We start from the raw sequence: 13,856 nt of genomic DNA on the forward strand, positions 1-13,856 counted from the left end.
GCTACAAGGGTGGGGGACTTCTTCTGCCATTTGCTACAATGGTGCCACACTGAAGTTAAATTCAGAAGCCCCCTGAGTTTTTTGTAACCATCTGTGCAATCAAAGGGAAATTTCCCTCCCCGGTGGAGTCCTACAGAGTTTGCTCTGCTGTGATGTGTTAACATCTGTGAGTGTCGACTTAAAGAAAGGAGGTCTGAAAACTCCCACCTTGAAGCCACCAAGTGGTTAGCCTTGCGCATTCCCCCAAATGAGCAGATGTGCTCTGATACCATTGATGGCTCATTCTGTTATTATGGAACTAAGGAGGGTGGAGTATTCAAAGCACAGAGTCTCAGCTGTCATGTATTCGGCATGATAGGTAAAGGTAAAGGGACCCCTGACCATTGGGTCCAGTCATGACCGACTCTGGGGTTGCGGCGCTCATCTCGCTTTATTGGCCAAGGGAGCCGGCGTACAGCTTCCCGGTCATGTGGCCAGCATGACTAAGCCACTTCTGGCGAACCAGAGCAGCGCACGGAAACACCGTTTCCCTTCCCGCCGGAGCGGTACCTATTTATCTACTTGCACTTTGATGTGCTTTCGAACTGCTAGGTTGGCAGGAGCAGGGACCGAGCAACGAGAGCTCACCCCGTCGCGGGGATTCGAACCGCCAACCTTCTGATTGGCAAGTCCTTGGTTCTGTGGTTTAACCCACAGCACCACCCGCATCCCTTCAGCATGATACAGGGATGCAAAACCCCAAGGCTTTGGGACTACAACTCCACACAAGTTCACCCCTGCCCACCTAGAAGTCTTTGAGGTGAGAAAACACAGTGGAAAGCGTGGTGCAGTGGTCAGAGTGCTGGACTAGGAGCTAGAGAGACCAGGGGTCAAATCCCAATCAGCCACGAAGCTCCCTGAGTGACCTTGGACCTGTCACACTCTTGGCCTAAATAATCTCACAGGGTTATTGTGATGAAAAACTGAGAGGGGAAGAATGAGGTACATTGCCCTAAGGAAAGGAAAGGCAGAAATGTGAATGAATGTGAATATAAGAAGAAAGGAGAAGGGAAAGGAATACGGAGCAAGACAATCCAGGGTGTCAACACTACTTCCGGCTAGTATCACATCTCAAATGTAATTATATGTCCAAAGAGGTGACGTTATCTGACCAATCCAGGAACTTTTTGTTTTTCTTCACTTGCAAAGGAAATGCATCCAGTTCCAAGCAGCTGGGGAATCAGACCAGCCAGGTGTCTCCTGCAACCCAGGCCATTTCAGACCCTGTTAAAAGGAGATGTGCTCCGAGCCATTGCTCTGTGATGGGATGGAAGGCTGTAAATATAGAAGTGAAGCACAGAGCACCAGAGGGAGCTTCATTTCTAGTTTTAGGGGCTAGAGCGAGCTGAGGCTGGTGGCTTGGCTGCCAGGGCTCTGCTTGAATGAGCTTTAATTTCTCATAAGCCTCGAGTGCTAATTCTGACGCAGAATGACGGCATGAAGAGGAGCCTGAGCAAAGCAGGAGAGCAGAGGAAGTTACAGAGGAAGAGACACTGTTTTTAAAAAGCAGATCGAAAATGACGTACCATTTTTCATCACCACATTTGACCAAACATTGGCATTCAAGGCTTGGATGATTCGCTTCACTCCTGTCGATTCTGGAAAGTCGTCTAAAGAAGCAGAGAGGGGAAAGGAAATGTGCTTTTAAAAAGGCTTCTTCAGAAACCAATCAACAGATTAAGAAACTGGGAAGAAGAAGACACCATCTCTTAATTTAGTTAGGAATTCTGGGTGCACTTACTTAAACACACAAAGAAGCCTGTGATAATGTTGCTGTTTCTTATTTTTTAAAGCCATTCTGTAAATTCTGGGGAACTTTCTCAGATATTCAGAAGATAAACATTCAATTCAATTTCCCAAAACGACACAGACTTCCTTTGGTTAAGGTGCATAATATCTCTCTTACTTTCAACTTACACCCCAAAATGTATTACCCATCCTGAACCTTTGGAGGAGAGTGAGATGCAAATAAAGAGCCTGGAACAAAGATGAAAAGTGTAATACTGAGTTCTCAGCCAGCTGTTGCTCTCTGTCAAAGCTGACTTTGGCTCTAGCTCAGTTTTCAAATTGGAAGCAACGAAGAAGGGTTAAAAAAACAAAAAAACAAAGGAACACCAACCAACAACTTCTGTTTGATCGCCTTTAGCATTTGTCTACAGATTTTCTCCTGCACAGAGTCAAAAGAAGCCAGAGAAACTGTGATGCCATCGAAAGACTGGAAACAATTTAGCTGGTTCAATTTTATTGTTAAACTGATGAATCACCTTGAAATTTTCCCACTGGGCTCTAAACCAGCAATTTTTAAAACTAGGAAAGAGATTATGATGTGGCATGCTGTTTCATGGGGAAGGGCCATAGCTCAATGGCAGAGCATCCGCTTTGCATGCAAAAGATCCCAGGTTCAATCCCCAGCCTCTCTAGGCAGGACAGGGAAATACTGCCTGTCTGAAACTCTGGAGAGCCGATGGCAGTCAGTGTAGACAATATTGAGCTAGATGGACTACTGGTTTCACTCAGTGTAAGGCAGCATCCTATGTCCCTAAAGCACCGGCAGGCAGCTTGCAGCCATGGCACAAGGTACAATGCTGATTCGTAATTCTGGTGCTGTGTCTGTCACCAACAACAGACAGGCAGTGCAGGCAGAGAAGCTAGAGAAGAAGAGTGCCCAGAAATAAGAATCTGCAGAATTCTAGGCAGAAACTGACAGGCAGGAAGCAAAGTTAACTTCATGGAGGGAAACTCACCGTCCTCATCTGGCAGCTCTTCCGGGTTGAGCTCCACCAACTCAAAGCCGTGCTTGATGCACCACTCTTGCGCTTTCTGACGGCTGATGCCTAAAATAAACGGAATCTGGTTTTTGCCAACAATAGTTGCACTTCCTTTTGCAGCCACATTAGAACCACAGTACTGGGAGCTCCTTGGATGGAATGCCTTGGGGAATGTTCTTATTTTGTCCTAGAAGCTATATATGGGCAACTTGTTCTTGCCATCATATATTATCACACTTAAACTAATTTATGCTGCCATTAAAGGCTGGAAACTGCAGAACAGAAGGTGGGACTTTCAACAACCTGATCAATTCAGCTGACGCAGAACTCAAATTGCCTTCTTGAGTCCCATGATGGAAGAAAAGTGGGATATAAATACAAAGTCAGGGTCAGCATTCAGCACATAACCACAAACCATGCTATCTTACTAGGATGGAGAGCAGCATTCGCCAACCCAGTTCTTGCCATGCATTCTGGACTTCAACTCCCATCAACCCCAGCCAGAACAGTCAAGCCCACCCTCCCAAAGGCCTGGCCTTGTTGCCTTACCATTTTCAGAGACTCTGTCACAGACTAAGATCATCACTTCTGGTAGCCACTCTTCTATGAGAGGGAGCCACGTAGAGATGCTGTCCAACCCAGAGATCTATAAAAATTATACAGAGGTTGCTGGCCTTCTTCTCTGGGTATTTTTTTTTTTAATTTAGTATTACAAGTGAAAGTGCATTAAGTACCGTTATAGAGAGGCACTCTCCTTTCTGAACTTCAGGTGCACAGTGACAAAGACTTTCTTATTCCAGCAGGCATTTTATGGCAGTGTTTAGGTTTAATTGTTTATTCTCTGCATAGTTTATTTTTATGTACACCACTTAGAAATGCTAATGATTAAGCAGTATATAAATGTCAAAGTAAATAAATAACATAGCCCTGATAAGAAAGCACAGCTGAGAGTAAGAGAGATTAAAATACAAGAGATCATCTCCAGAAGAAAAGCCACCTTGAAACTCATGTGAAAAAAAGCAAGACATAAATATATTTTAATGTGATGTCCTTAGTGCGATTAGGGGCCAGCTGCTAGAATTCACTAAGTCAAATCCTACTACCCAAGCACTGCTTACCTGGCCCCCAGTTGCCAAACAAAGGGCAAAAAAGAAAAATGCAGAAGACTAGCAGACAAGTCAACAGGCACAGGACAGGGTTGTAAGTCTTTATCTAGTTGCTCTGGCTAATTATTTTGGGAATCAGGATCATTTTGTGAAAAATGAAACACACTCCTAATTTGCGCACAGAGCAGCAGTGGACAGGAACTGAATATGTGACAGAGCAACTTGCTCAAGGATATATACGAAGTGGGATTTGGAATGCAAATCCAACTCTTGCTTGTAAATGCTGGCATTTGATGGGGCAGGAAAGAGATTTGGGTTCCAAGATTGCTTTTGAGAACATTGCTCAATTACTCCACACTTGATTTCCTCCTGTCCTTTAATTGCCACCACTTAGCAACAAACAAGCATCTCAAATTTGACTAGACACGGAGGTGAATGAAACTGAGAAAAGATAACAGGCCTAGATAGTGGTTCAGCTACTTGTAACTCTTGTTTTCAACCACCTTCATTCCAGGGAGGAAATCTTACAAGCATCAAAACAGAAACTTGCACTGTCAGCCTCAAAGATGTCCTCCTTGGAGGAATCACAGCCCACTTCCTTCGAAGTGCCACTGTGATGCAGTGATATACCTCAGCTTAGCAATGTACATGCTAGACCTGGCAGATGCCACTCTAACAAAAGGAACAAGGAACAAGAGTCCACCCCACTAAAATGCACATTAACCAATGAAACACTATGCCACCAGAAGAGGTGCTTGTCACAAGAGAGCCCTGTGTCTCTTTGCTGAGAAGGCAACAGAAAGATTAGCTCTAGAGCAAAAGTGGAAAGTTTTCCTTCTGGAAATGAACCAATCTTCTGGCGCATGGAGAAGAGAGCACTTCTGCGTTGTAGTCCACTGGGAGCTAGAGAAACTTTTTCAAAAAAGTTTTTAAAACTTTGATGTCAAGTTTACTATTTAACCAACAAAGCTGTTACAAAAGTGCAAAAGTAATACTGTAATGCTGCCTAATGGTAAACACAACATTTGAATATAGCCAGAGACCCTCTTTGCTTTCTTGCATTTCCTTTTCATCTGTCTTCTGAGAAATCTCTATGTGGGACAAGAAGCTACAGTTAGAGCTGGATATGGAGCAACTGATTGGTTCAAAATTGGGAAAGGAGTACGACAAGGCTGTATATTGTATCCCCCTTTATATAGTTTATATGCAGAATTCATCATGTGAAAGGCTGGGCTGGATGAATCCCAAGCTTGCTGGAAGAAATATCAACAACCTCAGATATGCATATGATACAACCTTGATGGCAGAGAGTGAGGAGGAATTAAAGAACCTTTTAATGAGGGTGAAAGAGGAGAGCACAAAATATGGTCTGAAGCTCAACATCAAAAAAATGAAGGTCATGGCCACCGGGCCCATCACATCCCAGATAATAGAAGGAGAAGAAATGGAGTCAGTGAAAGATTTAACTTTCTTGGGCTCCATGATCACTGCAGATGGTGACAGCAGTCACAAAATTAAAAGACGGCTGCTTCTTAGGGGAAAAACAATAACAAACCTGGACAACATCTTAAAAAAGCAGAGAGATCACCTTGCCAACAAAGGTCCGTATAGTCAAAGCTATGGTTTTCCCAGTAGTGATGTATGGAAGTGAGAGCTGGACCATAAAGAAGGCTGATCGCCGAAGAATTGATGCTTTTGAATTATGGTGCTGGAGGAGACTCTTGAGAGTCCCATGGACTGCAAGAAGATCAAACCTAACCATTCTCAAGGAAATCAGCCCTGAGTTCTCACTGGAAGGACAGATCCTGAAGCTGAGGCTCCAATATGGCCACCTCATGAGAAGAGAAGACTCCCTGGAAAAGACCCTGATGTTGGGAAAGATTGAGGGCACAAGGAGAAGGGGATGACATAGGATGAGATGGTTGGACGGTGTTTTCGAAGCTATGAACATGAGTTTGACTGAGATGCAGGAGGCAGTGGAAGACAGCAGTGCCTGGCTTGCTCTGGTCCATGGGGTCACAAAGAGTTGGACATGACTAAACAACAACAACAGAAACCCTCTCACAATAACATATGTAATAAAGCTATCCCCAAGTAAACAGAAACTATCCAGGGGTAGTCAAAGTGGTGCGCTCCATATTTTGCTGGACTGCAACTCAGTATTTCTGATCACTGGCTCTGCCAGCTGGGGTTGATGGAAGCTGGGAACCTAACTATATATCTGGAGTCCAACTAGTGCACACTGGCAACCCCTGACTGCTATACAAATTTATATAAAACAAATAGAAATTGCTTAACAATTTCCCAGGAAACTTTTTTCTACAAGCATTATGTATGTGTAACAGAAATGGTAATGACGTAGCTCAGCTGGAATTTCCAAAATTGGGATGGTGTTGTTCTAAAAACACAGCCAAAAAGGCTTTCAGCAATCTGGTGCCCTCCAGATGTTTTGGTCCATATCTCCCATGAGCTCCAGCCAGCATAGCAATTGTGATCCAAAAGAGCAAGTTGGCAAAGGCTAATTTACACAACATAGGTGTTGTTGAAGAGAGGGAAAAACATTCTAACAACTGCATCAATTTAATATGAGGAGAAGGTAGCCAACATTAAAAGGCACATAAATATCCATGCTGGAATTATCACATGACGGTGTTCCTGAGAGTCTGGGAGCAAAATATAAACAAGAATTCCCTGTTGCTTTTTACAAGTTCTTCCTTAGTTTTGGGGCAAGCAACCTTAAAACCACTTTCAAGGAACTTACCAAGTTATTTGTCAGTTCCAGAATTGGCCATTATAATTTCCAGAGACAGAGGGTTGCAGAGATCAAAATTATTATTCATGAATTCATTCCCTGCCTTTCTACAAAAATACACAAGGCAGGTTACAGGAAACTGACAACAGTACAAAACAAAAGTAAACTCTAATAACAAGACCAAACCCCCTCCTAGAAAGCAAAACAATCTAACAAGCAAAACCAGCAGCAATTTTAAAAGATCACACATGATCCATTAAGACAGGCAGGCACTGAAGTTCTGAAGTACTCACTGATGTGCTGTCAAAATAAACCAAGAAGGCTTGCACTGACTCAGCAATTTCAGCTGTCACAAGGAACTGACTTGTCACAACGCAGAGATGGATGTCAGCCGAGTAGTATTTATTCTCTATTGTCCAGGGGTAAAACCGGGCTCCGCTGCCTGTGGAAACATCTTCGGGAAGCTCATTTGTCCCAATGATACCTGAAAGAGGAACATATGGAGGGACCTTAAGAGGTGATGATCATGACCTCGCAGCCGCTGTCCTCTTTGGGAAGCCAAGGGAGTGGGGAGAGAAAAGAGGGACACCCAAAAATGCTTGCACAATCTTGCCCAAACAGATGTTACTGTGTTGCTGTTAATGTTAGTCAGATGCTCTCTTCATCACCCAGTGAATTTGTTGTTAAAGGGGGGCATAAAAATGCTGCACACCAGTGGTAGGGAAACCTCCTAATCAGACCCAGGAAGCCATTTTCCCCAAGCCACACCCACCTGCCCCATGCCTGATGAGGTCAGGTGTGAGGTACATAAAGGTGCAGCAAAATCACCTTGAAGTCCACTTCAAAGCAGCGATGAAACTACTTGCAGACCAACTTCAAAGGAAAGCCCCTTTCCATCTGCCAAAGTTGCCCAGTGAGGAGGAGGGAAAGGTAGGTTCCAAACCCCTGCTGTAAATAAATAAAACCAAAGCCTCTGCAGCATTGTTGACGTCATTTTGGTGGGTGCCTAAGAAGCTGCCTTATACCAAGTTGATCTAGGCCAGTATTTGCCTCACTGACTGCAAGAAACTCTCCAGGATTTCAGGCAGGGGTCGCCCCAGATGCCTGGGACCTTGTTCATGCAGAGCAAATGCTATCGCTGAGCTATGGTCCTTTCCCACTATTCCATTAATAAGCCATTAAAAGGTAAAGGTAAAGGTACCCCTGCCCGTACGGGCCAGTCTTGACAGACTCTGGGGTTGTGCGCCCATCTCACTTAAGAGGCCAGGGGCCAGCGCTATCCGGAGACACTTCCGGGTCACGTGGCCAGCGTGACATCGCTGCTCTGGCGAGCCAGAGCCGCACACGGAAACGCCGTTTACCTTCCCGCTGGTAAGCGGTCCCTATTTATCTACTTGCACCTGGAGGTGCTTTCGAACTGCTAGGTTGGCAGGCGCTGGGACCGAGCAGCGGGAGCGCACTCCGCCGCAGGGATTCGAACCGCCGACCTTTCGATCGGCAAGTCCTAGGCGCTGAGGCTTTAACCCACAGCGCCACCTGCGTCCCATTAAGCCATTAGTGAGTATTAAATGACTACTATTCTTTTCCCCTTCAGTTTATTTACTACTTATCAACCCTGCCTTTTCTCCAAGCTCAAAGCAGACTGCATCATCCCTCCATTCCTATTTTGCTACCATGCAAGGTAGCAGAGAAGGTAAGAGAGTGTGTTGACCACACTGTGAGCTTTATGACCAAAGGAAAGAGATGTCACACACACCAAATAGTACTCTAGTCAAATGAGAGAAGAGAGTGAGTCTGCACTCCTGTACACAACCTCAATAAAAACAGGAGTGTTCATACGAGTAAGCCTAGGATTGCCATCTCATTTAGGTACAGTGGTACCTTGGGTTACAGACGCTTCGGGTTACACGTTTTCAGGTTGTGTACTGCGGGAAATCTGGAAGTACGAGAAGGGGTTACTTCCGGGTTTCGCCACTTGTGCATGCGCAGAAACGCCAAATCACATCACGCACGTGTGCAGAAGCAGCACTGCAGATTACAAACGCTGCGGGTTGCGGACATGCCTCCGTCACAGATCACGTCCAAAACCCGAGGTTCCACTGTATCTGCAACTTGAAGGTCCTACAGCTAAATCCATAAAATCATTAAAATTCAGGAGGGCAATGAGAATCCTAAAGCCAGTTATAAAACGTGTTAACATGATCGGGGCTAGCCAACATGGTGCTGTCCAGATGTAAATGAACTCTAACTCCCATCAGCCTTAGCCAGTAATCAGGGACAATGATGGAAGCTGTAAATCAACAGCATCTGAAAGGCATCATGGTGACTACTGCTGGGAAAATATCAACCATTCCAGACCCTGCAGTAGACTGCGTGGAGGCTCTTCTCATCCAACTGGTGAGCTTGGCCCCTGGGTAGGGATGCAAGGACCTTCTCTGTTGCGGCTCCTTCAACTGTGGAACTCCCTTCCCATGGAGGCATGGATGCAACAAGTGAAAACATTTTTATTTTCCCAGGAAAATTAGTGATTGCCACTTCTTGAGTTTTGTATTTTCTCATGTGGCCATTTTACTTTGGGGGTGGGGTGTTTAATGGCTGTTTTTATTTTACATTATTTTGATACCTGTGGTAATACATAAGAAACTGCCCTGAAATTACTATTTAATTGATTTGATTTATGAATGGCTTCTCATATAATAGCTCAAAACTATTTTGAAATAAAATGTTCAGCAGTAAAAACAAGAGCACAATTTCATATAGCTCATGACACAATGAAACAGAGTCTGAAATTTTGTAAACAAATGGTAACACTAATACTGAGGCCTCTCAGGTAGGTCACAGCAAACCAAGCTCTCTTTCTGGTCACCACTACTACACCATAGGCAGAGATAAGGCCCAGAGAAGAGCTTCTGGAAATGAACAAGAGGTTTGTGGAGGCCAAGGCAGTCACTAAGGAATGCCAGTTTCCCCGCTCAAGTTGCTAACACAGAGACAACAAAAAGTGTGTGAAGAGAGAGATGACTGTGGCAGCAGGGCTTCCTGGCAGCCCACTCTGTGGGTTGGGTGGAGCTGAGGCCCACCTTCATCCCATAAGTGGCCTTCCCATAAAAGTAGCTCTTAGTCTAGCCAAAGGGAGAGGCAACCTGATTCATCTGTGATCCATTTGTATCAAATAGCTCCAACTTTAACTTACATCCCACACACTAGCGTGCAATAGCACCCGCAAGCCCTCCAGAACCTTGGAATAGATGCACTCAAGCCGTTGGGTTTCAGAAGTTTCCCTCAAAAGCAGTGTACGTTTTCATGCAAATATCATAGAGCCCTCCCACTATAATGATACCTTTCTATATCTAGCTGGAGAGAACATAACCATTTTAGGATAAGCTTTCAAGTCCACACTTGCTTTTGGCCCCAAAAAAGGCTTTTCAGAAAACTGCTATAAAGGCAAAAATACGTGGGTTTGGAAACAACCGTGTCTCGATGGAATTGCTCGCTTTTCATTTTTGATCTTCACAACCATAGGGAAGGTCTGTGGTTTCACATCCAAAGAGCTTTGAAAAATCAACAGACGCACTCGGTGACCACAACACTTCAGCTCGCCTCAAGGCCAACCTCTGTGGTTTGTGTTTTCACAAAACGCAAGCCAGCTCTTTGACACCTTCCTACTGTGCTCTGACAAAGAAGATCTGCTGCAGCAGGCACCCAACTCACTCACATTTGCAAAGTGAACTACGCTGAACAGGGGTGGACTTGGGCTCCTATCTGAACCAGAGGGCCGGTTCTGCATCCAAGAGGTCAGTGTAGAACAGGGGAAAGCAAGAAGACTGAACAATTGCTTAAATCACATACTCAGTGGTATGATTCACATGACACAGTAAGGCAAACCATGATATTGCTACAGGTAGGTAGCCGTGTTGGTCTGCCGTAGTCAAAACAAAATTTTAAAAATCCTTCCAGTAGTACCTTAGAGACCAACTAAGTTTGTTATCAGTATGAGATTTTGTGTGCATGCACACTTCTTCATATACACTGAAACAGAAGTCACCAGACCCTTATATATAGTGAGAGGATGGGAAGGGGTATTACTCAGAAGGGTGGTGGGAATGGCTGATAGGTGTGGAAAACCTGTTGACGACTGTTAACGACTGCAGTTGGTGTTACAGGAAAAAGCAAGGGGTGAGATGGCTAAAAATAGCTTTATCATGTATAATGAGATAAGAATCCAATGCCTCTATTCAGACCAGGTCTCTCCATGGTTTTAAGTTTGGTAATAAGTTGCAATTCAGCAACTTCTCTTTCAGTCTATTTCTGAAATTCTTTTGTAATAAGACAGCTACTTTGAGATCCTGTATAGAATGTCCTGGGAGATTGAAGTGTTCTCCTACTGGTTTCTCTGTCTTGTGATTCCTGGTGTCAGATTTATGTCTATTTATCCTTTGCCGTAGGGTTTGGCCTGTTTGTCTATGATATGGCTTTCTGTGATTTTGCAAATGTGCTTGAAGCCACCTTGCTCCTTTTTACTGCCATGCCGTGCCAGGAATTGTGGTTAATCTTTCTTCTCACTATGAGCTATAGCCAAGAACAAACAAAAGCAAAAGTCCTTTCTCGTTTCAAGTTAAGCTCCTGAAGGTTTTTTTTTCTCCCCAGATTGGAGGCAGCAGTTTGTACTCAAACCAGCTCCTTGAGCGCTTTGAATGCAAGCTGCTTTTTCTGCAGAGGGGGAAATAATCCACTTTAAGAAGCATTTCCTCCTCTGCAGAGACTTCAAAAGGACTTCATGCGACCAAGGCTCATCTTACTGTTACTTACAAGGAGCTTCTCTGAAGATCTACTCCCAGCATCAACCAGCTGATTGGTGCTTGAACGTGCATCTTCAAAGGATGTTGCTGCAAGTGACAATCAGCTGACTGCTGATCACTGTGTCCTCCTTTGAACTTTGACACGCATCAATCACCTGATGTCTTTATTACTGGCAGGTGGGTGATCTCACCCATCTGTCAAAATAGGCCTATGGGGATGGTGGAGGGATAAGGATCTGGCCTGCCAACCCGTAACAATTCCCCACACTGATATAGCCCACCTTCTCTCACTCAGGATTGAAGGCAGTGTCCACATCAGCAGCTGTGGTCCCAGGTAGATTTCAGCTGTAGTACCACTGGAGTGTACAACAAATGACCGCAGACACAACTAAGCAAGACTCATATATACATCAACACAGGGGTGCCAGAGATTCAACCTCCTGTCATCTCAATTATTGTTTTGGAAATCTGATTTGGGAGTAATCACATTGTAATATATTTGTATGATGATTTCAGCTATGACTGCATTCATATTTGGTTATATGTTCTCTTCTCCATGCATTTGTGTTATTTGTTTTGTTGCATTTCATATATGTAATGGTACATCAATTAATATAAAAACATCATATTGCCACAGATTCCAGTCCAGCCTACCCAGGAGACTAGACAGTGACTGTGCAAAAGCGGAATTTCCACTTCAAATCAATAGGTGGCTGTTTTTATGACTTCAATCCAGAACACAAACACACACAAAAAATTCTTTGTATGTTACTAACTAGCTGCTCTAGCAAGCTACAAATTCCTTCTAGCCTGACTTTTGACAGTGTTCCCAACAGGTATTCAGCTTACTTCATAGTATAAGCAGTTGTGATTCCTTCAAATGCTTTTTAAAGTGAACTCATTTAATTCTCTCCGGTTTGGGAAAGTATGCAAACAGAGCTCCTGCTTTATGTGTCTGGAGAGCCACCTGCTGGAGTAAACTTCAGAAAACCTCTCACAGAATTGCAAGAAAATCTACAGGCTGTTCACATGATCAAATTTGGTTTAATAAACAAGATTATGTAAAAGCTTTGTTGCATCCACCCACAGTCCCTTTACACAAGGAGAAAAATAGACTAAGTATCCAGAGTTAACCATAGTTCCCATTATATGAGAAACAGCAGCTATGGTTAACGGATTGCAAACAAATGAGGATTCAGACAATGCCTTTTGTTTCTGGGGGTTTTAAATTTGCCTGTCTAACAATTACTTCATTGGAATTATATGTTTTAACTGTTTTATTATAACCTGTTTTGGGCATATACTAGAAAAGTGGCATTGCAATGTTTTGTACAGATATTGTGTGCTGTACAGATGGCAGATACCAAAGAGGTAGATTTGGAGAACACCAGATCAAGAGAAATGTGAAATGCAGAATACAGGAGGTACTGGAGGAAGGACAAGAGAGAGGAGAGGAAATGGTCTCCAATGTGACAGCCCTTCCCACCTATGCGACGACTGACTGTGGCCACCAAGGAGGCAAGTAAAATGATCTCTGCATATACTCCAAAGCACTCTTTATTACTTCACAAGTCTGAAGATATGAATACAAAGGTTCAGCGTCTGATCTCTGAGCACTTTCCATAACCCACTTTACTCCTCACACTTCGGAAGAGCAATCAGCACAGGCCTAAAGTCTGCTTTATCTCGCTCTCTCCCGTTTATTAGTAGCTATTTTCAAGCCTGACACCGAGAGCAGGTCTGTTGTTGACACTCTGCACATGCTCGTGGACACTCGATTTCCCGGATTTTAGAGGAGGGAAACTCGGGGTTTGGCAAACAGGCTCCAAGTGTAACTCCACGTAACTAAGTAACTAGTTTGCATTTTAAGGGGGGAGGAAGTTCTTAAATACTGCGAGGCGCAGCTGCGGGGGAGGTGAAAATCCCACGAGAAACGGCGCCAAAATCAGAGGCGGCGCCGGGAGATGACGCCACGGCGCAGCAGTTTAAAAGAAACAAGGCTGACGGGGGTCGAGCCGACTCACGTTTCACCAGCTCTTCCCCGGGGAACTCGGCGGCGCAGCTCGTGATTAAGGCGCAAGGGACAGCCATGACACCCGCTAGAGAGGTTCTGAAACGGCCCTGTGCTTCCTCTTCCGGTCTAGATCACGCCCCTTCCGGGCCATTTGGGTCGTACTATTACCGCCCTGGTGAGGGGAGAGAGACGTAGAATGTTTGTGGACTGAGGTTTAAGTCTTTTGTGCAGAGGAAACGAGATGTGAAATGAGATGGAAACATTGGGTTTCGCCTCACCCTAGGGTTTATGTTTTCTCCCTGCTGCATCTCCACATAAAAACCCCTCAGATTGACAGGAATGGCCCCGCCCGGGCCGCGCGTCCCGTTGCTAAGGCCA

At 44.5% G+C, this 13,856-nt stretch overlaps 2 protein-coding genes across 5 annotated transcripts in view; one reads left to right on the forward strand and one right to left on the reverse strand.

Annotated features, from left to right (window-relative positions):
- AAGAB (alpha and gamma adaptin binding protein) overlaps nt 1-13,603 on the reverse strand; it is a 21,067-nt gene extending 7,464 nt beyond the window's left edge. Inside the window, exons 1-5 of the mRNA XM_083713276.1 lie at nt 13,489-13,603; nt 6,959-7,149; nt 3,357-3,453; nt 2,784-2,873; nt 1,566-1,649 (exon numbers count right to left, since the gene is read on the reverse strand). Of these exons, the coding sequence (XP_083569402.1) occupies nt 1,566-1,649; nt 2,784-2,873; nt 3,357-3,453; nt 6,959-7,149; nt 13,489-13,555 (529 nt within the window). The 5' untranslated portion in view covers nt 13,556-13,603. The remainder of the gene's footprint in view (nt 1-1,565; nt 1,650-2,783; nt 2,874-3,356; nt 3,454-6,958; nt 7,150-13,488) is intronic.
- Nucleotides 13,554-13,856, forward strand: part of IQCH (IQ motif containing H) — a gene marked incomplete at its 5' end in the record, with an annotated part of 79,063 nt that continues 78,760 nt past the window's right edge. For all 4 annotated transcript variants that reach the window (XM_083713084.1, XM_083713087.1, XM_083713085.1 and 1 more), the window contains one exon: nt 13,554-13,653. In XM_083713084.1, coding sequence (XP_083569210.1) covers nt 13,554-13,653 — 100 coding nt within the window. The remainder of the gene's footprint in view (nt 13,654-13,856) is intronic.

Source organism: Podarcis gaigeae (assembly GCF_964106915.1).
Source record: "Podarcis gaigeae genome assembly, chromosome: 14".
Lineage (NCBI taxonomy): Eukaryota > Metazoa > Chordata > Lepidosauria > Squamata > Lacertidae > Podarcis > Podarcis gaigeae.